At 42.4% G+C, this 25,256-nt stretch overlaps 1 protein-coding gene and 1 pseudogene across 2 annotated transcripts; one reads left to right on the top strand and one right to left on the bottom strand.

Moving 5' to 3' along the window:
* The first annotated feature begins 343 nt into the window (after positions 1 to 343).
* LOC115665429 (uncharacterized) lies at positions 344 to 3,841 on the top strand. 2 transcript variants are annotated; one of them, XM_030587315.2, is made up of 5 exons: positions 344 to 521; positions 1,638 to 1,750; positions 2,266 to 2,342; positions 2,861 to 3,014; positions 3,693 to 3,841. In XM_030587315.2, the coding sequence occupies exons 2-4, from the start codon at positions 1,650 to 1,652 to the stop codon at positions 3,010 to 3,012; spliced, it is 330 nt and encodes a 109-aa protein (XP_030443175.1). In that variant the 5' UTR covers positions 344 to 521; positions 1,638 to 1,649; the 3' UTR covers positions 3,013 to 3,014; positions 3,693 to 3,841. The 2 variants fall into 2 exon arrangements, with proteins under 2 accessions (XP_030443175.1, XP_056159475.1); XM_056303500.1 differs by lacking the exon at positions 3,693 to 3,841 and having other exon boundaries at positions 345 to 521; positions 2,861 to 3,241.
* On the bottom strand, positions 3,717 to 25,004 carry LOC115665430 (magnesium transporter MRS2-3-like; annotated as a pseudogene).
* Positions 25,005 to 25,256: the final 252 nt, after the last annotated feature.

Genomic DNA, 25,256 nt, shown 5'->3' with positions numbered 1-25,256 from the left:
TAAAATTGGCACATAGCTTTCATGGTATTTTTCTTAAATTTAGATAACAATTTGAAATTGAATGGAAGAAAAGCTATTTTTAATTTAAAATAAGACAAAAATAAACGCACTTAAGGCGTTGCTGCACCGGATCATACACCGCTATTAACTTACTACATATATTTTTCATCAGTCAATTAACGATAGAATATTTAGATTACTATTCATATTACTATTTATATATATAAGTATAATACTTTTTTAATTTCTGATTACGTAACGAGAAATATTAACAGAAAAATATAAATAAAAGAATTAAAAAAAACGACATACATCATAAAACCTTTTCCCATATCCGTAACCCGCTCGCCCTCTCCCACTCCTTGTTCGCCTTCGCGCAGCCGCCGCCGCCGCCGCCTTCACGGTCTCGCCTGCTCGCCGCCGTCCACCGCCCCAACCGTGCCGCGCTCGCCGTCGTCCCTTCAAGGCTCCGCCGGCCCGACGGGCAGCTCCGTCGCCGCCGATTACTCGTCGCTTTTCAGGTCGCTTCCCGTCTCGTCCTTGTCTCTCTCTCTCTCTCTCTCTCTCTCGCTAAGGTTGCCTTTCGCGCTGTTTAGCTCCTCAGCCCTCTCAAGCATTGCCGTTTATAGCTCCTCGGGATGGTCTGTCTATTTGTCGGGCGCATCGCCGTTCGTTTGCCGGGAAATCTTGTTGTTTCTTTGTTCGTGCAGCTGGGTTACTCGAATCTTGGTCGGTTGAATTAGGAGTACAGTGAGTAGGTATGAAATTTGTGTGCATCGACTGTGCTGACTTGCTTTGTGAAGGTGACCCTTTCATGGAGTTTTGTTCTTCCTTCTGTTTGTGAGATCGCAAATCTGAATTAGGAATGAATTCGATGATACGTTTTTTTTTTTTCCAATTTTTTCTTGTCTTTTTATTGAAGATTTCATTTTGATTTGGCAAAAAAATTCCGACCCACTTCGTGTTTAATGATAAAACACCACTCAAACTCATGACATTATCTCTCTAAAGCTAGCTCTCTCTGTTTCTCCATATTGATTTCTTAGTGTCCTGATTTTTCGTTGAAGAAGTAGGCCATTTGTGGATGGAAAAAGCGGCCACATATCTTAAGCACTAGGGAAAAATGTAGCTAGAGTGAGGCGGGCGGTTGTCATGGAGATTGAGATCAAAAGATTGGAAGAGGGGACTGCCATTTTGCAGGTTGTGAAAGTGAGAGTTAAGTGTAAGGCTGAGCGGGACGAGTGTGCTTTGCAGCAGGTGAGATGTGTGGAAGGGAGATAAGTGAGTGCTTTGATTGCTGAGTGGGTCAAAAGCGGTGAGTTGTGTCTCTCTGATTGGTTGAGTGTGGTCTTGCGAGTTAAGTTTTTATGGAAGAGTGGGTGAAACAAATCGAATGTTGTATTTGAGTCCATTGTCGAATTCTTATGTTTATTGACTTTTGAAGGATATTAACTTTGGTAAAAAATATCCCTTCGAAGAATTGCTGTCTTGAGGAAAGTAGTATTTTTCTTCTGAATTGTAGAGATGAATCTTTATATGAAGCTAATCTCCTAACCATTAATTATAAAATAACTCTCTCTCCCTCTGTGCTTAGTTAGTGATATTTTCTCAACATTTTGGAATATCTTGCTGTACAGTAATTGTTGCTGATGGAACACGCATCCTTTGGAGATCAACGGAATGCCACATTTTCTCTTACTGAGGAGGATCATACGCTTGCAAATGCCCTCAGATTTACCTTGAATCAAGAGTGAGTACTACATTACTGTACTTGGTGCTATTTGTCAGATCTTTGCATTGTCGGATCATCTATTCATTAATCATTTTGGTCAGTATCAGCATGTAAGTGTTAAACATCAGGAGCAGGGATGCTATTAAGCAGTAAACTTACTGACAGGAAGAATTTTAATTGGATAATTATTACATATTAGTTTTTACCCATCATTATCACATACTAATGTTCTTTTTTCCCTCAAAATGAAGGTTACTTCTTACTTTTGCTTTTCATTGGGTGAAACCAGCGAATGAAGCCTGAGTTATTTGTCTTGTTGGAGAGCAATGAATCTAGAAAAATGTTATGATGAACTACTAACTGGAACATTTTCTGTTATACCTTTCCTTTTCTCCTTGGTATAGAAGTTAGCAGGATCTTCTAGTATACTTCAATCTTTTCCATATTTTCTGTTCTAGCTATTGCACAGTTTGTCTTTATTTGGTAAGTTTAGATCCCATGTAGTTTTAATGCATGTTGTGTCTATTCTGCAGTCCGCGGGTAATATTTTGTGGTTATAGCATTCCTCATCCTTCGGAAGCGCGGGTTAATGTTAGAGTTCAAACGACAGGTATTTTGTGCTCTCATCATTCTCAAGCCTAAGAGATGTGATGTACTTTGGATGCTTTGCTTTGCTTCTATAATCACGTTATAGTGTGAAATTGTAGTTGGTTATGTATTTTTTTTTTTATAGATGGGTAGACCAGGAAATAAGGAGAAAGTGCTGCTGGATTTTGTCAAAAAATGGTTGACGAGCTCATGGAATCCTCACAGCACATCATAAAATCTTAAATACATTTTGCCATACCCAGCACTGTTAAGTCATTCGAAATTGTACCAACTCTCTGTTTTAACTTTGCACTGTAACACCATGAAACTTCTTCCACAGAACAGTGTAGAGGATTGCCCTGGTTAGTAGAGGCCTCCCTTTCCCAGGCATTCGGCCTAGCTTTTGTGTCTCGCATTCATCTTCCCCCACCTTGTGTAAACAATGGAGCTGTTGGTCATCTGGCATTCTTCTCGGGTGATCTCCAGAGTGGCTTTCCATGTATTCTACTCTGTTTGAATCTTTTACGTGGTGTTTCTCAGATGATCCAGCAAGAGAGGTATTGAAAGACGCATGCCAAGATCTGATGCTGATGTGTCAACACATAAGGGGCACATTCGATAAAGCTGTCAACGATTTTAGAACGAAAAATCCTCCTGATAATCATCCTTCTGAGGACATGGACTCGGATTGAAGGTGAAATTATTGTAGCAGATTTCAATATATTAGGCCTCCTCAATCTACGGTCACGCGACCTTTTTGAAGAATGGCCTCTATCAAGTTCTTGTCTGCAGAAGAATGTTGCACTGATATTTTTAAGTAAACTGTTTGTGAGTATTTGGGAAGCCATTGAGCATCATTATATTGATCAGCTATGAAGATCTACTCAGTGTCAATGGCAGAATTAAAGATGAGGTTATCGATGTCGGGGTCATACTTCTTATCTATATGGTGTTTTGGAAGACAAATCATTCTTTTCTACATAACCGTTCCTTTTTCTTTTTTTTTGGCTTCTGCTCATTCTTTTACGACATTTCCATCAACTTGTTTGTCGAGAATACCCATGTAGGGCATGCCAGTGGGGCTCATACTAGCTTCCATGGAACCGGTTCTTTGTCAACATGGATTGGTTCAACCCATTTCCTCATTCTCTGGCCGAAGTCTCTCTCATTTTCCAAACTTGATAATTAATACAGTAGTATTTCTTGATATCCTCTTTTCTTTCATTTTACTGGAATCATCTCTCCTTGTGTCAATATGCTTCAAGATTACATGAGCCACAAGTTCAGAATTACAGTTTTGCAGTAGTCACAGCAAACTATCCATGGAGGGTGTCTACCCAAACCAATCCTAAACATTTCGCTTATTTTGCAGGTGAACTTAAATTTCTATATGCCTTTAATATAGCAATCCTTTGTATTTGTACCATGCAACTATGCCGACATACAATAAGATGGTCATGATGGTGCAAGCGCCGTTGGTCCATAGGAAGTCTTCCTGGGACTGATTTGGGGGATGCCAAAGTGTGATGGTGATGTTCATGCCCATCACGCCGGCGACGACTATGTACAAGCTGATCACCAGAATAGCGGTTGTCATCAGCGCTCCAATCTGCAGTAGATTGTTTTGTTTGTCGTCCAACATTATGTTCATGTAGTCCTCCGTGTCGTCGACGTACTCCCTCAGCTTTAAGATCAGAAAAAACAAGAAGAGGACTAACGAGTTGAGCTATTAATTTTCAGCGAAAAGGTAGTTCAGTGTCTCTTTTTGGGTATGTGCTTTCATAAGGAAATTTAATTTGTCATCATAGAGTAAGTATGAGATTCATACTGTAGAGAGCTTGTTAAGTGTGCCATCAACTTGCACGAAGTATGCCTCTAGGAGCATCTCTAATTCTGCCACGTGGACATGCCTGGCTGGGGCGGCGCTGCGAGAATCGCTGCTCTTGGCCGTTTCTATTTCATTGTTCAGCGAGCCACGCGGAGCAGTCAAACCGTCATCGGGTGAGATATCGGGATCTCCACTGTCATGCCTGTATATATTTGGCGATAAGACAATAGTAACAAAATTGAAGTTAAACAGAAAGCAAGAGATTCAGTATGTGCCCGTCATTGTTGAGTTCACGAGCTTCGTCTTCCTCCTCGACAGCAGCTGAGGAAGAAGAAGAGTTGTCATCTTCTTCTTGAAGCAGTTTGCTGGTCAGGTACATCCCCGCCATGTCTCCATCATCTTGGAGAAGATGCTCGAGCTCATCTGTAACATCCTGAATTTTGACCCGTTACCGGGATCAATGAAGTGTATGTTAATGCTCGTTTGATTTTAGTAAGTCGCACTCTAAACACAATTTTGGACTTCGGGTATCGACGGGCGATTTTGGGCAAAATCAGTATGGAATTAGGTGCGGAATTACGTGAATGGGGAGTGGAAATTTTATGGTGGGCCTTAGGAATTAAATTGGGTAATATTTATTGGAAATTCGGATTAATAGGGGCTGCGAATTACTGTTCATATGCTGCGAATCACTGTTCACAAGCTGTGAAATACTGTTCACGGGCTGTGATGACTGGTTCGGGATGCGAGTTGGGTTTTTGGAACCAGTATTTTATGGCGAGAAAGTTCCGTGAATGATCGGAATTAATCCGACGCCGTTTGGTGGGAGAAAAATGAGAATTTACGGTTTTGCCCCTCCAAACTTTTGGACTGATTTTCGAGGGCTTAAAGGATGAATTTTAAGGATCCGACACCATATTATGTCTACTGTGAATATATAGGACCGGTATGGACAAAAATTGGAATTTCAGTCCGGGATCGGAAAATTACGAAAATGCCCCTGGGCCATTTTTGGACAATTCCGAATTTGGTTAAATTTTGGGGGTTTAACCAAGCTGAGTTTGGCTTAATCCAGGTCTGGTCAGCCTTGGGTTAGTGTCAAATGACCATTTTACCCCTAAATTATTGGGTTAGAACAAATCCTAGCCTTTGGATCAAGGGCAAAATTGTCCAATGGCCCAAGATTTTGACACATGGACTCCACTAACACCATGTTGACCCTTATTTGACCAGATTATTCTCTCTCTTCCTAGACCATTCGGCCATTTTCCCCAAAATTTCTCTCCTTTCCCGTTTTCAATTCTGCCGTGGACAACTCTGCTCATCCTGGTACTGTTCACGCCGGAACAGTCACCGCCGGAGCTGCTGGCCGCCCGTCCTGGTCACCCAAGCCGATCATCACCCTTACCCTTCACTCTCTCTCTCCCGTTCCTCTCTTTCTCTGCCCTGTTTGGTCGCCGGTGCTGCCAAGAACCGGACCATCACCGCCGGCTTGCATCCGGAACGCCGCCGTCGATCCTTACCGCGCGTCGGTGATCGACCGCCCATTCTCGTCGTCCTGAGTCATTAATAGGTGAGTATAAACCCCTAAACCCTTAATTAGTCTAATTGTGTTTCTTAGAGGGTAATTAGGGGTTAATTGAGTTCATTTAGGACCTAATGATGTTTAGTTGTGTGTGGGATGTTTTGTATAGGTCATTAGGACCTAATGAGGTGGTTTAATGGTGGATTAAAGCCTAAACAGCCCCCTGCCTTGATACGGTTCATTGAGTACCGAATTTGTGCATTTTTGTCTAAGAGTTTCACTAATTGGGTTTATTTGTTAATGACTTAGAAATGGACATTTTAGGGGCTAATTAGGCTTATTGGAGACTTAATTAAGTATATTTAGTGTTTGGGTGATTAGGGTTTGAGACTAGAGCCTAATGAGGTGTTTAATGGTGGTTTAGTGGACAAAATGTACCCTGCCCTGGTACTGTTCATGGGGCACCGAATTTGTGTAAAATTGTGTAAGTGTGGCACTAGTTGGATTCATTGGTAAGTGACCTTGATTGGGGCATTGTAAGGATTAATTAAGCTTATTTGAGGCTTAATTATGTATAATTGGTGGTTGAATTATTAGGGTATGTGATTAAGGTTTAATGGAATTGTTTAAGTGTGATATAGTGCATGGTGGACATTCGGTGCTGGTACTGTTCACCAGAACCGAATTGCACATTTTGGACTTAATTTGAGACTTGATTGGTTCATTGGATATCGGTTTGAGTCTTGGGTATTATTGGGGTTTGGTTGGGATCTAAATAAACCCTATTGAATGACCCCGAGATAGTGAGAACAATTATCAAGATCGATTTGCCCAAGGCGGGCCTTAGGCGCGTTAAATTGACTTGTATAATGAATGCGCGGAATGAACTTGAAATGGGTTGGATTAGAATGGAAATGTTTGGGAATGCCGGGAATGAGTGGCATATGTCTAACTTGAACATAGTTATGCTTGGTAAATTTGACATCAGTATTTGGCTTGAATTCCCGAGCATATGTTTTGCACAGCAAGTGGTGATTGGTGGAAATTGAGTGTGACGATATCCATGTCTGAGTTATATTCAAAGGTTGACCTACGGGTTGTTGTAATCACTTGTGACCTTCGGGTCGGGATAAACTGTGGCCTTCGGGTCGGGCCTTTGGGTCGAGAGAAACTGTGGCCTTCGGGTCGGGCCTACGGGTCGATATTATCAAACTGTAGGCCTTCGAGTCGGGATAAATTGTGGCCTTCGGGTCGGGCCTTCGGGTCGGGATAAACTGTGGCCTTCGGGTCGGGCCTTCGGGTCGGGAGAAACTGTGGCATTCGGATCGAGCCTTCGGGTCGGGAGAAACTGTGGCCTTTGGGTCGGGCCTTCGGGTCGAGACAACTGTGACCTTCGGGTCGTGGCCTTCGGGTCGGTTTAACTGTTGTTGGCCTTAGGGTCATGGCCTTCGGGTCGATTTAATTGAATATGTTTTATAAGGATATTAAAAGTCTAACCTGCATGGCGGAATAGTGAATTGGGCTATGGGCCCGGGTGAACTTATGTTGATTGTTATACTGGTTCATTGATTTATGTGTTTTATTTACCCTCTGGAGGTGCACATTAGCCTAGTTTAGGATTAGTGGTTTGTACTTGCTGAGATTTCTCACGGTTGTGGTAAAACCGACATTTCAGAGCCCCCGCTTGAGCCATGATCATATTGAGGCAGATTCGGAGCCATCGGGTGAATAGACAACTGAGGAGGATTCATGTGGTGATGCCGAGGACAGTGAGTCAGTGTGAACGTCTCCGAGAGGGCGTAGGGATTAGTTTTGGGAGCGAGACAATAAATTGAGAAGGCCCCACTGTTGGACAATGCTGATCCTTTTTGTATTTTGGAAGTTAATAATTACTGGTTCGGTGTACTTGTAATAATAATGGATGTTGTATATAAGTGATATAAAGAATGTATATATTGTTTTAATAGTTCGTAATTTGTTATCTCTTGCTATTCATGGTTGCTTTTAAATTGTCTGGGTGTGTATATATCTATTATATATACGTCGTTTCCGCATGTGGCGTGTTTTCTCTGATTTGGGTTTTCGGGTCGGTGACGTAACCTGGGAGCGTCGCACCACATTTTGACCTATACGCAGATGTTCATGCTTCGTAGGGTACGGGGCGTGACATCATCGCTCACCTAGAGAGACATGGAAAAGGCCCATGCTATAAATTGTAGCCACTTGAGACGTCTTTAATGCAAGCAATGTTAATATGTATGGTAAATGCAAACATATGTTAGTGTACTATTGTTTTTTTTTATAACCCATGGGCACGTGCATGGAGACAAAAGGGCTACCTAGAGGCCAATAAATCACAATATCTGGTGAAATATAACGTGAAAGATAATGGATCTTGTAACGCTTAATGCGAGAAGGAGAAAATTATCATATGAATCAATGAGGAACAATAAATAACTTTAGAAATTAACGTGGTTCGATCCGAATTTTGGTAATTACTTCACGAGGTCAGCCAATCGCAAGGATTCCACTATGAATACTGTGACATCCTCAAATTCGACCCTATTCGGAATGTAATGAAATGATGATTTTAATCGATGCATTATTAGTAATTCTCGCTCTGAATTGATCACTCATGAGAGACTAACCGATTGGGAAAGGCTGTTAAGGAATTAAGTACGCACGACCTGAGAACTCGATCAGGGATTGACAATTCGACCATAAGGATTGACGAGGGACAATTTTGAGCCATTATGGACCGATCAAGGGATGGTTATAGAATGATTCGCCAATAGCATACAATCGGATCGCGGGTAATTCCGCTTGACCGTTGTATGTATTGCGAACGATCCTAAACCCATTGACTGATGATCGCGTACTTTGGAACTAACGATTGATCCCTCGCAATTACATGACAATCGAGATCATCCATGGTTTGAGAAAACTTAAACGTGGTTTGATACCGAATCAACCACGGGTCGAATTCGCGTAACTCCTAAAAGCCGCCCGTTAGTTTGAGATATACTAAAGTCGCAATTGATTGATTTTTACCACGAATTAGAATCCGAATTTGGATGTCGAATCTTCGAGGATTTCAAAACTAAATTATGGGACACCGCCTCATTGATTTGCTCGTTTATCGGTTTACTCGAAATTCTCGGAAAAGGATTTAGCGGGCCGAGAATTTGAGCCCACGAGGAAGTGGGCCGGATGAAGGCACATTGGGCCTCAAGCCCAATGTGATTCGGCCACATGGGCCCAAGGCAAACCCAAGTGGCTCAATTTAGCCCATTGAACCCAATTTCAAGCCCAATTTCAATTCAAGCCCAAGTTTGAGCCCATTAGCATTTTCAAGCCCATTCATAATCCGTTTGAGCCCAAATTTGATTATACGAGCCCGTACGAAATTCTAGCTCGTATACGCGTATAAGTATTTTTATACCTTGTGAAATTACCAAAATGCCCTTCTTGCATTTATGACAAAGAAACCAAAGAAAATGATGAAGAAGACTTTGGGGGTTTGGCATTTACGTGGGGGGAATGATGATGAAGACTTATAGGGCATGCATTAAAGGAGAGAAATATCTCTCTTGTTCCCTCTCTTCTCCCTCCCGCGTCCATTCCTCTCTCTCTCCTCTTTCCTCTTCCACGGCAACTTCCCCTTTTCTCTTTTTTGTTGTTCCTTCGGCTGAGCAAACAGAACAGCCCCCTTGCTGCTGTGTTGCTGCTGTGTTGCTGCCGTGGAGCAACCAACAGCCACGCCGTGACTCCCCGCCGCCGTGCGCAACCCGTCCGTGCCGTTTTCCGTCGCCAAATCGCCTCACCGAAGCCAAACCGGTTCGTGGCTGCTGTCCAGCCGAGACCCGGTCGTCGTCGTCTTTCCGTGTCAATTCCGGACCGTGCAAAGCGTAGCCCTCGCCGCCGCCGACGCACCGGTGTCTTCGGAATTTTAAACGGGTGAGTTTTCGCACTAATCCCTTGCTTAGTAGGTTAAACTTCATTAGAGCGGATTAGTTTAAGTTAATTGTTCTTAGTACTAATTGATTAGGGATTAGTGATAATCTATTGGATTAATTATATTATTATTTTATTAATTTTCGGAAATTAAATAATAATATTTTATTAATTTTCGGAATTAAAAATATTATTATTTTATTAATATTTTTGTGGAAATTCCGAAATTAAATTGTGTTTATTTTAGGCTTAAATTATGATGCCTAAGCTAGAATTTGCCTTATATATTGGTTTGTATGCCAAATTGAATTGTTTGATTAATTTTAAGTATAGCATGTCGGGTATTTAATTAATAAACCCTGAGGTGACGGGTTTATTTGTTAAGTTTTATGTGAGAAATATGTTGTGGGTACTTGAATATAGAAGCATGCCAAGTTTGGGAATTTATTGATATGTGCATAATCACGTGTGAATATTTTAGTACATTTTTATGTGTGAAAGTTGGATATTTCAACGTATTAGCACGGATTATAATTGCATCGGCTATTGAAAATTATAATGATGGAACCTGAGTGTTGCTATGTGTGCATGATCACCTAAAGGTTCCTTTCGTGCCCGGTTATATCGGAAAACCGTATACCGGATGACCGCCAACCTAGGGTTTGGCCGTGGCCCTAACGGGTGTCCCCAATTTGGTAATTGGAAGCCGTCGCTGGTAGCAGGGGAGACGTAGTCATTCGCGAATTGGATTCGGAATGAACCCATTTATGGGATATGCCGTCATTGTGGTTGGGTGAGACGATGCCGTGCCCGACGGGGCGGGACGATGCCCGGTTATGCCGGAAGATTGCCAACCTGATGTGAATAACGCGGGTTGTGTCGTAGCCCCTGGTGTGGCTGTAGTAATTGGAATACGCGTGAAAAATTATGGTAGCATTGCGCTTGATTATGGAATGAAATTGTTAGACACGTTATGGGACGGGCCGAAGCGGTTTCACTTTATAATCAGGACACGTGTGAATGCATTGTACTTGAGAAAATTGATGCGTATTCGATTGTATTATATGCTTATTGCATTATTATGGCATACGGTGAATCATAACGTACGGGCGTGTGCATGTGCCCGGGGCAAGGTAAGGTTGCCTGTGATTGTGTTGTGAAGTACCTTATGTTCTATATTGAGTTGTCTGCCATCGATGTATCGTTGCATGTGTTAGGTACATCCGAGATGAGTTGACCTCCTAGTCGAGGCTTAGGTCGTGAACTCGCTGAGATTTATCTCATTCGTTGTTGTTAACCACTTTTCAGGTCATCCGAAATGAGTACACGTACCGTTCCTTGGGAACCGGCTTTTTGAGGGAGAACACCTTTTGAGGTTATCCTCGTAGATAGAGGAGCTAGGTTAACCCCTACCTGTTCTGGTTGTAATCGGGAAGGTTCGCGTGGCGGACTTGTAATATATTAACCCGATGTATTGCTAATGATGTTGTTTAAATTGAGGTGTGTTTTCCTTACTATCCCGTTAATTGATTGTTGTTGGGTGAATTAAGTTCGCTTCTGCATGCGTTTAATGGATAATGAGTCGATTGGGTCGGCGACGTGTCCTGGGACGTTGCATTTATAACGACCGTGGTGGGATGTTAGGGCGCTCGAGGGTCGGGGCGTGACATCCCTGTTTAAGTGGTATCAGAGCATGGTTAGCTTGATCCAAGTTTGGTCGATACCTGGAGTGATAAGGTGCGATGAGTTTTGGGATAGTTAGTTAGGAAAACGTCTTGTGCCTGTGCTTGATTACTTGATTTTATTGTTAGAAGCGGGTTGTTCATGACTTCTAATTCCTTGTTGGAATTGGAAAGCGGGTTTCGTGAGAATCTCTGAGATGAGCAATCCCGAGCAAAGGATTCCTAGGAGAAGGGCAGCTCTAAATCAAATTGGTACTGGAGGAAGGGCTCAAGAGGATCCCAGGTTAGATAGGATTATGCAAGCCCTAGAGACTTTGGTAGGACAGCGAGCTCAGGACCAAGCTGCAGCTCTGCTGTTCTGCCGCCGCACTTGTTGATGTCCCGTTAGCCGGGATCGGGATTGGGGATCGACCAATGCACAAGCTGGTCGAACAGTCGAAGCTAAAGCCGCCGAAGTTCTCCGGGCGTAGGTGATCCAGAAGCAGCAACTCTCTGGGTTAGAGAATTGGAAAAAGGTTTCGCCTTACTCAGGTGTTCTGAAGAAGAAAAGGTGACGTTAGCGGTTTACCAGCTGCAGGGTAACGCTAGCACTTGGTGGGAAGCCACTCAAAGAAGAGTCTTTCCTGAAGGTACGGTTCCAGGGTGGAATGCCTTCGTCGAAGCGTTTAACGGGAAATACTTCTCAGACTGCGCAAGAGAGCGAAAGATGGCTGAGTTCCAACAACTTCGTCAGAATCATCTGTCAGTTGATCAGTACGAGGCGAGGTTTGCCGAGCTGTCAAAGTATGCCCCGAGATTAGTCGAAGAACCGATCGATAAAGCAAGGAGATTCCGAGATGGTCTGAAACCGGAAATCAAGGATCAACTAGTGCCCTTGAACCTGAAGAATTATGATGAATTATATGAACGAGCTCAGCTGATTGAGAGGAACATGGCAGAACGTACAGCCGCATCTGGATCGCGGTTTGTACCTAATCGGGATAATCGTCGGTTCGGGAAGGGACCGATGACTGGAGGAAGGTATCCTATTCCACCCAACAAGAAGAGTGGCGTTGGGAAACCGGCATACAACTCCAATGCCGCGTGTCGATTTTGTGGGAAAAGGCATGGGAACGGCCCTTGCCCAAACAAGACAGTGACAGTGACGTGCTTTAACTGCGGCCAACAAGGCCATTATTCGAGGAACTGTCCCCTTCAGAGGATGCCATCTCAACAAAACCAAGTGGGGCAACAAGCTAGCAACGCTCCGCAAAACAACCTGAATCGGCCACAGGCGCAGGGAAGAGTATATGCTATGGCCAGAAAGGAGGCGGAAGATTCGCCTGGTGTGGTCACAGGTACGGTCTCTCTACAAGATTATGCTGCATATGCACTATTTGACCCAGGAGCTTCGCATTCATTCATCTCTGAACAATTTGTCAGATTAGTGGGGCTTAAACCGAAACCTTTGGATGTAGTTCTTCATGTTACCACTCCACTAAAAGAGGAAATGTTAGTTACAGTAGGATGTCTAGACTGTAAAATAGTTATTTGTGGTAGAGAGGAATTGATAGATTTACCGGTCATAGCGATGTATGACTTTGATGTCATAATCGGAATGGATTGGCTCACTAAGCAACTTGCTATAATGGATTGTTGCCGTAAGGTAATTCAGTTAAATCCATTGAATCGTACCAGTTACGAGTTTGTGGGAAGCAGAGGAGGAACCTCGATCCCTTTGATTTCGTCGGTTGAGGTAACTAGGCTATTGGATGATGGATGCCAAGGTTATCTAGCGACCGTAGTTAATTCATTGGTTGAGGAACCAAGAATGGAGGACATAGTTGTGGTGCGTGATTTTCCAGATGTCTTTCCGAAAGAATTACCGGGATTACCACCTGAAAGAGAGATAGAATTTATAATCGAGTTGGCCCCTGGGACAGAGCCAATTTCTAGAGCACCTTACAGAATGGCATTATCAGAACTGAAGGAATTGAAGGTACAGATGCAAGAGTTGCTAGATAAAGGATTCATTCGCCCTAGTGCATCACCTTGGGGAGCACCTGTATTATTCGTGAGGAAGAAAGATGGTTCGTTACGTTTGTGTATCGACTATCGACAGTTGAATCAGATGACCATCAAGAACAAATATCCGTTGCCAAGGATAGATGACCTATTCGATCAACTGCAAGGGGCGTCGGTATTTTCCAAGATAGACTTGAGGACAGGCTATCATCAATTGAGAATTAAGAAGGAGGATATACCGAAGACAGCATTTCGGACTCGGTATGGTCACTACGAGTTTACGGTGATGCCGTTTGGATTGACTAATGCCCCAGCTATTTTTATGGACTTAATGAACAGGGTGTTCAAAGCATATTTGGATCAATTTGTCATAGTATTCATTGACGACATACTTGTGTATTCAAAGAGCCCTGAGGAGCACGAGCAACACTTGAGGATGATTTTACTAACCTTAAGAGAACACGCACTTTACGCCAAGTTTAGTAAGTGTGAGTTCTGGCTCAGTCGAGTAGCTTTTCTTGGTCATGTGATCTCTGGTGAAGGAATCTCTGTGGATCCAACAAAGATTGAGGCAGTTATGAACTGGCCGAGACCGACAACGGTAACGGAGATTAGGAGTTTTCTAGGTCTGGCTGGCTACTACAGGCGATTCGTAGAAAGGTTCTCTGCGATCGCTACTCCTATGACACATCTATTGAAGAAGGAAGCAAAGTTCGAATGGACGGATAAGTGTGAGAGGAGTTTTCAAGAACTCAAGCACAAGTTAACTACCGCTCCGGTGCTGACGATACCATTCGGTCCTGGAGGGTATGAGATTTACAGTGATGCGTCACTTAAAGGATTAGGATGCGTTTTAATGCAACATGGAAAAGTAGTTGCATACGCGTCCCGACAGTTAAGGCCACATGAGTTAAACTACCCGACTCATGACTTGGAACTAGCGGCGATCATTTTTGCCCTAAAGATTTGGAGACATTATTTATACGGCGAAAAGTTTCAGATTTACACGGATCATCAGAGTTTGAAGTACTTATTTTCTCAAAAGGAATTGAATATGAGACAGCGCCGATGGATGGAACTTCTCAAGGATTATGACTGCGACATCCTGTATCATCCAGGAAAGGCTAACAAAGTAGCGGATGCGCTTAGTCGAAAGTCTGCCATCACGCACCTGATGATTAAGGAATGGACTCTACTTGAGAGAGTACGAGATTCAGAGTTCAAATTTGAAGTGGGTCACCTTTCAAGTCTGTTGGCTACCTTAAGAATCGAGCCAGAGGTTCAAGCTAAGATTAAAGCGTTGCAGTTAATGCATCCTGAAATTCAGAAGATTCTGCAAGGGGATGCAGCTAAAAGAAAACCTGATTTTCAGGTGACTGAGGATGGAACTTTAAGGTTTCGCGGACGACTGTGTGTACCCGACAATATGGAACTCAAAGATGAGATCCTATCAGAAGCACATCGCAGCAAGTACAGCATTCATCCGGGTAGCACCAAGATGTATCAAAATCTACGTCAACACTATTGGTGGAGTGGCATGAAAGTGGATGTAGCCAAGCACGTAGCCAGGTGCTTGACGTGCCAACAAGTGAAAGCGCAGCATTGCAAACCAGGTGGACTGCTACGACCACTTGAGATCCCGGAATGGAAATGGGAACACATCACGATGGATTTCGTGATGGGTCTACCAAGGAGTCAGAGAGGTAATGACTCTATTTGGGTCGTAGTGGATAGACTGACTAAGTCTGCTCATTTCATTGCTGTACGAAAGGACTTTACCATGGACAGATATGCGGAATTGTATGTACGCCATATTGTTCGCCTTCATGGAGTACCAGTGACGATTACTTCGGATCGAGATCCCAAGTTCACCACTACATTTTGGAAAAGTCTTCAAGTTGCCATGGGAACGAAGCTGCAGTATAGTACAGCTTATCATCCGCAGACGGATGGTCAATCCGAGAGAACGATTCAAACTCTCGAGGATATGCTGCGAGCTTGTGTTTTGGATTTCAAGGGCAGTTGGGAGGAACAACTGCATCTCGTTGAGTTCGCTTACAACAATAGCTATCAACAGAGTATTAGAATGGCACCATTTGAAGCGCTGTATGGTAGAGCCTGCAGAACTCCGATATGTTGGGATGAGGTTGGAGAAAGGAGAATAACGGGTCCAGAGTTGGTACAGCAATCAGTTGAGGCAGTTAAGGTCATCAGAGAAAGGCTTAAGACAGCTCAGAGTCGTCAGAAAAGCTATGCAGACAAACGACGAAGACCTTTGGAATTCCAAGTAGGTGATCACGTCTTCCTCAAAGTGTCACCTATGCGAGGAACTTCACGATTCGGCAAGAAAGGAAAGCTAAGCCCAAGATATGTTGGACCGTTTGAGATTTTGGAGAGGATTGGAATCTTAGCTTATCGTCTAGCTTTACCGCCGAAACTGTCTCAAGTACATGACGTCTTTCACGTATCGATGTTAAGAAAGTATGAACCTGATCCGACCCACGTGCTAAATTACGAAGACATAGATGTGGACGATAAAGTGTCGTACGTGGAAAGACCGGTACGGATTGAGGATAGAAAGGAACACGTGCTACGAAACAAGACGATTCCTTTGGTTAAGGTGATTTGGCAACACCACGGAATGGAAGGAGCAACTTGGGAAAGCGAAGAAGTAATGAGGCATCAACACCCCCATCTTTTTGAATAGTATGGTTATTTGTAAATTTCGAGGACGAAATTTCTTTAAGGGGGGAAGAGTTGTGACATCCTCAAATTCGACCCTATTCGGAATGTAATGAAATGATGATTTTAATCGATGCATTATTAGTAATTCTCGCTCTGAATTGATCACTCATGAGAGACTAACCGATTGGGAAAGGCTGTTAAGGAATTAAGTACGCACGACCTGAGAACTCGATCAGGGATTGACAATTCGACCATAAGGATTGACGAGGGACAATTTTGAGCCATTATGGACCGATCAAAGGATGGTTATAGAATGATTCGCCAATAGCATACAATCGGATCGCGGGTAATTCCGCTTGACCGTTGTATGTATTGCGAACGATCCTAAACCCATTGACTGATGATCGCGTACTTTGGAACTAACGATTGATCCCTCGCAATTACATGACAATCGAGATCATCCATGGTTTGAGAAAACTTAAACGTGGTTTGATACCGAATCAACCACGGGTCGAATTCGCGTAACTCCTAAAAGCCGCCCGTTAGTTTGAGATATACTAAAGTCGCAATTGATTGATTTTTACCACGAATTAGAATCCGAATTTGGATGTCGAATCTTTGAGGATTTCAAAACTAAATTATGGGACACCGCCTCATTGATTTGCTCGTTTATCGGTTTACTCGAAATTCTCGGAAAAGGATTTAGCGGGCCGAGAATTTGAGCCCACGAGGAAGTGGGCCGGATGAAGGCACATTGGGCCTCAAGCCCAATGTGATTCGGCCACATGGGCCCAAGGCAAACCCAAGTGGCTCAATTTAGCCCATTGAACCCAATTTCAAGCCCAATTTCAATTCAAGCCCAAGTTTGAGCCCATTAGCATTTTCAAGCCCATTCATAATCCGTTTGAGCCCAAATTTGATTATACGAGCCCGTACGAAATTCTAGCTCGTATACGCGTATAAGTATTTTTATACCTTGTGAAATTACCAAAATGCCCTTCTTGCATTTATGACAAAGAAACCAAAGAAAATGATGAAGAAGACTTTGGGGGTTTGGCATTTACGTGGGGGGAATGATGATGAAGACTTATAGGGCATGCATTAAAGGAGAGAAATATCTCTCTTGTTCCCTCTCTTCTCCCTCCCGCGTCCATTCCTCTCTCTCTCCTCTTTCCTCTTCCACGGCAACTTCCCCTTTTCTCTTTTTTGTTGTTCCTTCGGCTGAGCAAACAGAACAGCCCCCTTGCTGCTGTGTTGCTGCTGTGTTGCTGCCGTGGAGCAACCAACAGCCACGCCGTGACTCCCCGCCGCCGTGCGCAACCCGTCCGTGCCGTTTTCCGTCGCCAAATCGCCTCACCGAAGCCAAACCGGTTCTGTGGCTGCTGTCCAGCCGAGACCCAGTCGTCGTCGTCTTTCCGTGTCAATTCCGGACCGTGCAAAGCGTAGCCCTCGCCGCCGCCGACGCACCGGTGTCTTCGGAATTTTAAACGGGTGAGTTTTCGCACTAATCCCTTGCTTAGTAGGTTAAACTTCATTAGAGCGGATTAGTTTAAGTTAATTGTGCTTAGTACTAATTGATTAGGGATTAGTGATAATCTATTGGATTAATTATATTATTATTTTATTAATTTTCGGAAATTAAATAATAATATTTTATTAATTTTCGGAATTAAAAATATTATTATTTTATTAATATTTTTGTGGAAATTCCGAAATTAAATTGTGTTTATTTTAGGCTTAAATTATGATGCCTAAGCTAGAATTTGCCTTATATATTGGTTTGTATGCCAAATTGAATTGTTTGGTTAATTTTAAGTATAGCATGTCGGGTATTTAATTAATAAACCCTGAGGTGACGGGTTTATTTGTTAAGTTTTATGTGAGAAATATGTTGTGGGTACTTGAATATAGAAGCATGCCAAGTTTGGGAATTTATTGATATGTGCATAATCACGTGTGAATATTTTAGTACATTTTTATGTGTGAAAGTTGGATATTTCAACGTATTAGCACGGATTATAATTGCATCGGCTATTGAAAATTATAATGATGGAACCTGAGTGTTGCTATGTGTGCATGATCACCTAAAGGTTCCTTTCGTGCCCGGTTATATCGGAAAACCGTATACCGGATGACCGCCAACCTAGGGTTTGGCCGTGGCCCTAACGGGTGTCCCCAATTTGGTAATTGGAAGCCGTCGCTGGTAGCAGGGGAGACGTAGTCATTCGCGAATTGGATTCGGAATGAACCCATTTATGGGATATGCCGTCATTGTGGTTGGGTGAGACGATGCCGTGCCCGACGGGGCGGGACGATGCCCGGTTATGCCGGAAGATTGCCAACCTGATGTGAATAACGCAGGTTGTGCCGTAGCCCCTGGTGTGGCTGTAGTAATTGGAATACGCGTGAAAAATTATGGTAGCATTGCGCTTGATTATGGAATGAAATTGTTAGACACGTTATGGGACGGGCCGAAGCGGTTTCACTTTATAATCAGGACACGTGTGAATGCATTGTACTTGAGAAAATTGATGCGTATTCTGATTGTATTATATGCTTATTGCATTATTATGGCATACGGTGAATCATAACGTACAGGGCGTGTGCATGTGCCCAGGGCAAGGTAAGGTTGCCTGTGATTGTGTTGTGAAGTACCTTATGTTCTATATTGAGTTGTCTGCCATCGATGTATCGTTGCATGTGTTAGGTACATCCGAGATGAGTTGACCTCCTAGTCGAGGCTTAGGTCGTGAACTCGCTGAGATTTATCTCATTCGTTGTTGTTAACCACTTTTCAGGTCATCCGAAATGAGTACACGTACCGTTCCTTGGGAACCGGCTTTTTGAGGGAGAACACCTTTTGAGGTTATCCTCGTAGATAGAGGAGCTAGGTTAACCCCTACCTGTTCTGGTTGTAATCGGGAAGGTTCGCGTGGCGGACTTGTAATATATTAACCCGATGTATTGCTAATGATGTTGTTTAAATTGAGGTGTGTTTTCCTTACTATCCCGTTAATTGATTGTTGTTGGGTGAATTAAGTTCGCTTCTGCATGCGTTTAATGGATAATGAGTCGATTGGGTCGGCGACGTGTCCTGGGACGTTGCATTTATAACGACCGTGGTGGGATGTTAGGGCGCTCGAGGGTCGGGGCGTGACAAATACAGAGAATACATGATTTATAATTACCCAAGTATTTCCCAACTCTAAATTACACCCAAAGCAAATTCATAAGTATTATTCCACAATCTTTCACTGAGTAACTCACTCAGAAAACTCACAGAGATGTTTGCTCTGGTGTGTATGATATTGGAGTAGAATTTAATATTATACATATAATATAATATTTATATCCAAAATAGGAAGCTTCATTTAGGCAACCTACTTAGACTAGGAAATCTACTTAAACTCGAGACGTAATATCAACAATCTCCACATTTGATTGACGCTTGAGCCAAATCATAGTGCTTATTATCAATATTGGCTCTTCCAAAGCCTCGACCGGCGCTCAATCATCACAAACGTTTATCAATTTCAAGCTAAGGTTAGGCTTTGTTTAAGAATGAACTCAATCAACAGGTTCGCAAAAATCTCTACCACAAGGAACTTCTTCAAGGTCACATCCTCCCTTCACATTTAGATCTGATGCTGTAATTTTGCTCACAAATGAACTTGATTCTCCAATGGTATCTCTGACTTTCGCAAGGATTCCACTATGAATACAGAGAATACATGATTTACAATTGCCCAAGTATTTCCCAACTCTAAATTACACCTAAAGCAAATTCACAAGTATTATTCCACAATCTTTCACAGAGTAACTCACTCAGAAAACTCACAGAGATGTTTGCTCTGGTGTGTATGATATTGGAGTAGAATTTAATATTATACATATAATATAATATTTATATCCAAAATAGGAAGCTTCATTTAGGCAACCTACTTAGACTAGGAAATCTACTTAAACTCGAGATGTAATATCAACAATCTCCACATTTGATTGACGCTTGAGCCAAATCATAGTGCTTATTATCAATATTGGCTCTTCCAAAGCCTCGACCGGCGCTCAATCATCACAAACGTTTATCAATTTCAAGCTAAGGTTAGGCTTTGTTTAAGAATGAACTCAATCAACAGGTTCGCAAAAATCTCTACCACAAGGAACTTCTTCAAGGTCACATCCTCCCTTCACATTTAGATCTGATGCTGTAATTTTGCTCACAAATGAACTTGATTCTCCAATGGTATCTCTGACTTTCACTGAACACCGCATCAACTCAATGTACCATGTCAACATTACAAACCAAGTCATTAGACCCCACCGCCTCTTTAACTCTTTCCATTGTTACCATGTTTGCAGCCTTAGTCGTCGATGAAATTATTGTCTCTCAACAACGCCTTCCAACTCACAATACAAGTAACAAAAGTAAAGGCACAACTGCTTATAAATCGACCATCCTTCAAAAACCTTGTGTGACCCGAGTTCTCAAACTCAATTATTGACACACTACATGAATTGCATCCTCCGAAACATAACCCAACGTCTATCATCACTAACAAAATCAGGAGGATACATTTCACAACATCACAACACCTGGATTATCCGCATACATTCTCCTAGATGCATGTGATAGGGCAAACCTAGTACAATTAACAATATAAACTCAAATAACCAACAGTACTAGCATGTGAAACATGAGACAAGTGCTCCACCTCCATCCAAGTACAGAGTGGCACACTAGACAATTTATAATATGCAGCAAATGGGGTATTTACAAAATTTCTTAAATGCATGTTGAATCGCCTTGATGCTTTCCCGACATAAGTCCTTTGAGTCACTCGCAACATTTCAGCAGTCTTCACTCTCTACATACAACTATCACTCTATCTCATCCACTTTGTTGACCACCTTGAAATTTCATTAATTATGATCTCAAAACAACTATCAACTACTATAGAGATTGACAAGTCTGCAGGCACTACCACGTATACCACACTTCGAACATCTCTAGGCTCTCCTCGAAGCTCTACCTACTTCTGAACACCGTCTAGATCTTTATCTACAATCAATCCCTTGCTCCTCTTATGAAACATAGTAGATTCCTAAAAGGTAACCTCGTTGCTAAACATAAAACTGGATGAATCTTCATCAATGTACTACAGGTTGTATCCCTTCATCCCACGTGATAGGATAGGAATGTACACTCCCTAGCCCCCTGGCTCCAGCACGCCATCACTCATACGAGCGTAAGCAACACAACCATAAAGTCTAGTCCGATGTAGTCAATAGACTTACCTGACCACATTTTCTCAAGAGTTTTCCAATCAATTTTTGGTGATTGTAATCTATTCACTACTAACAAGAGGCATTCACTGCTTCGATCACGATATCTTCACCTAATCCAGCATTAGATAGTAAAGAGCAAGCTCTCTTCAATATAATTTAGTTAATTAGTTATGCGACTCCGTTCAATTGTAGTGTGTCAGTAATAGTGCGATGTTTTGCTATGCCTTCCTCTGCGCAAAACTGGCTAAGCTCCTTCCAATCTTTGATAGTTCTCGGGCACATGATCTTCCTTCCTATTTGCTTTTTGATTATCATTTTCCACAACTTGAACCGACAAAGCACCTCACTCTTGTGCTTAAGAAAATAAATCCAGACTTTTCTCGAAACATCATCAATAAAGGATAACATATACCTGGCACCACCCTTGAATGGAACTTGAGAGGGTCCCCATAAGTGTGAGTGTACGTAGCCCACAATCTCCGAAGCCCGGTGAATTGTCGTACTGAACTTCACTCTTCACTGACTACCCTTGTTGCAGTTTTCACTGAAGTTCAGCTTCTCAATCGGTGACCTCTGTTAGACTCCTTTGACTCATAATTCATCTCCCTCTCACTCAAGTATCCGAGTCTCATCTGCCACGATTGTGTCGTGTCCTAACTTGAAACCTTATAGAATTTAGCTAAAGAGCTAATCATTATCGCTTCGTGGACGACATACAACCTGCAATCCATCTTCCCCCACATCACAATAAGCACATCTTGAGAGACCGTCAAAGCTCGACCTTTAGCGGAGATTCGGTATCAGAAGCCGTCAAGAGTACTTAGCGAGATAAGGTTCTTCTTCAATTTTGAAAAATGCTTTACATTGGTCAATGTGTTCACCACTCCATTGTGCATCTTAATATGAACTATTTTGATCCCTACTACTTTACAAGTAGCATCGTTTCCCATAAAGCCCTCACCACCATCTGTGTATTGATAGGTAGTAAACTAGTGTCTATGAGAAGTTATAAAATAAGAATATCTAGACTCAAGCATCCAATCATCACCTCATGAATTCATGGTGACTGTTAACACATCATCGACATCACTAGAAGTATAATCTTTTTGTGATAACAATATTACCATCGCCTGCAAACTCAACCTAAACTCATTTACCCTTGTACTTTGGACAATCTCCCTTGTAGCGTCCTACCTCATAGCACTGCTAACATCGATGGTTCCAAACAATGAACCTCGATTTAGAACAACTCTTCCATATGCTATTTCCAAACTCTTTTCAATCGACTCTACCCCCGAATAATCAAATCTTGTGCCATATTCTACACTAAGTTATCTTTTTGTAACTTCTTTCGCCATTCTTTTGAAAACAAGGTAGACTTTATCTCTTTCGAAGTAATCATAGTGTACCTTTATGGTAGCGAATCAGTAAAGTGCTAAAAAAATCCGGAGACGCCAACAACATAATGCCTTGTTTCTCATCATGCAAGGCCTCTTTGACATTCTTCAAGTCCATCATGAGTTTATTAAACTCATCCAAATGGGATTTCATAGATGTACTTTCAACCACCTAGAACTTAAACATCATTTTCAGTATATATAAGTGATTGTTCAAATCCTTCATAAAATCAAGTGCTTGAAGTTTTGCCTATAATAATATGACATCCTTCTCTTTGGCCACTTTAGTTAATACCTCCTCCAATAGATTCAACGAGATTAGGCTTTTCGCATTCTCTATGAACTCTACTTTATTGACCTCTTTCATCGTTTTTAGCAATTTATCCTTGCCATCTAATACCTTCGCCAAAACAAAGGTTGTTAATAGAGCATGCATCTTAATACTCTACAACCCAAAGTCATTCCTCTTGTTGAACTTCTCAATCTCTACTCTCGTTCCAAACATAATTGCAATAATAGAATTTTCAGACAATAATCAAACAAGCAAAAGCCCTAAATGAACTCTAGAAACTCTAACCTTAACTCTAATACCAATTATTGTAATATAACGCATAAGCTAACGGATCTTGCAATTTATGCTTAACGCAAAAAGGAAGAAATATCAAAGAAATACATGAGGAACAATAAATAAAAAAAAACCAGAGAATGTGGTTCAATCTAAGTATCAATACATACTCCACGGATAGAGTCAGCCGCAAAAATTCTACTATGAATTCGGAGAATACAAAGTTTACAATAGCTCAAGTATGTCGCATTCCTGGATTACACCCAAAGCAAAATGCAAGTGATCATGATCCAAAACAATTTGTATGCAGTTGGTGGGATTTGAACAGGTGAGCTCCAATTGTGATAGAAATTCCCCCGTGTCCTAACCAATTGCGCCGACCCTTGGGTATTAATCTGTTCGCGCATTTCAACAAAAACCAACCTATTTGTACAAGCTTATCGAGATTCGTCACCGATTGACTTGACTATTAGATGCCGAACCCAATTTCAAGCACGAGGAAAACATAGATTAAGGATAGATAGAGAAGAAGAGTCTCAAACCTTTTGAACGCGTTGAGTCAATGCAACCAAATGGCCCTTAATTTGACGAACCCTTTCGAGGTAGAAGCTACTAATCTCCGAAGTTAGCTTATCCAAAGCAGGATAAGCCTCTTGCTCTAATGCTTTTGTCTGCAATTTCACATAAGTTGATTAGTTTTATGAGCATTAAGTACTGACTAATTTAGTAAAGAAACACTAATAACATAGAGACTGTGTACCTCGTCGTCCAAACAGGAGCAAGCAACTTCAAGGCATGCCTCTAAAGCAACAAACTCGAAAGGAAGAGTCTGTGATCTGTCTTGTTGTTCCTTCAACATTTGACTGTGTTCCACACTCTCTTGCGAGCCTTGAAAGATTTTTGCTAGCTCCGCCGCAGTTCGCTTATCGCCGCCATTTCGGTGAATCTAATCAGAAAAGCACAAGGCCAATCGTGGGTTCGAACTGTCCTATGTTTGTGGAAAGATGACAAGAACCCACAGAGAGTTATAATGACTGTAAAGATCTAAAGTAGCGCACTCAATCCAGTCTTCGCACGAAAGAAGAGGGGCTCTGAAAGAGCCTCAAATCTGGCTCGCTCAAGCGCTTTGACACTCACGTCAACCGTTAAGGACCCGCATGACAATAAAGTTAGTGAAATATGGGGTGGCATATATATATTTATCACCATCAATAAATACGCCTTAACTATGGAAGGATATGTAGTCAACTATATATTGTAAAACAGTTTCCATTAACGTGATAAATGCGTTCTTCAATCCAAAATGAACACAACACTAATTCAACTAAATACAAAACATCTATTCTGAATCAAGGAAAGATTGAAAACCTTCGCTGCTTTGGCTTCATGATAATGCAAGAACCGTCGCTTGAGCTCCTCCACGAAAGGAACCACCGCCGGGTCCCTGTAGTTCAGCAGCAAAACATTATGTGCGGTGATTATCCCCTTGATGTGCTCCAGCTTGATAACAATGGCTCTCTCGCGGCCTGTGATGGAAGATGGGTACGAGAGAAATGGGTCGAGGATCCGGAGGTCGTGGGCTGAGAGCCCCGTGCGGCGCATGATCGACTGCTTCCCGGCATCTATCTGCTAGATCCGGCCAGTCGAGTCGATGACAAGCCAGGTCTTGACCCGTACCGCCTTCTTCCGGTGCCGATGATCCTTTGTGTTTCCTGTGTCGATCGGGGCCGGGTGCACCGCCGGGTCATCTCGGGGCATCGTCGAAAGATGATCGCTGGACCCGGCCATTGAGTGAAGATTTGTGAGCATACATTAATGGAGCAGGGTCTATTTAACTCTCGGATGAATAAACTATAGAGTATGATTGTTTGGTGTCATGTATGGGGTGGACCGTGCTTAACGAGCCAGGTGATATGCAGTGACGGCCCTCGCAGGGTTATCCATGCACTGTCCTAGGTTGTATCGTGGGGTCACTTTTTTAGGTGCAAAAAAGCACGCATTATCAAGGTC

Source organism: Syzygium oleosum, unplaced genomic scaffold (assembly GCF_021117445.2).
Source record: "Syzygium oleosum isolate NSW1041296 unplaced genomic scaffold, Sole_v2.1 Sole_v2.27, whole genome shotgun sequence".
NCBI lineage: Eukaryota > Viridiplantae > Streptophyta > Magnoliopsida > Myrtales > Myrtaceae > Syzygium > Syzygium oleosum.
This window is presented reverse-complemented; position numbering and strand designations above follow the sequence as displayed.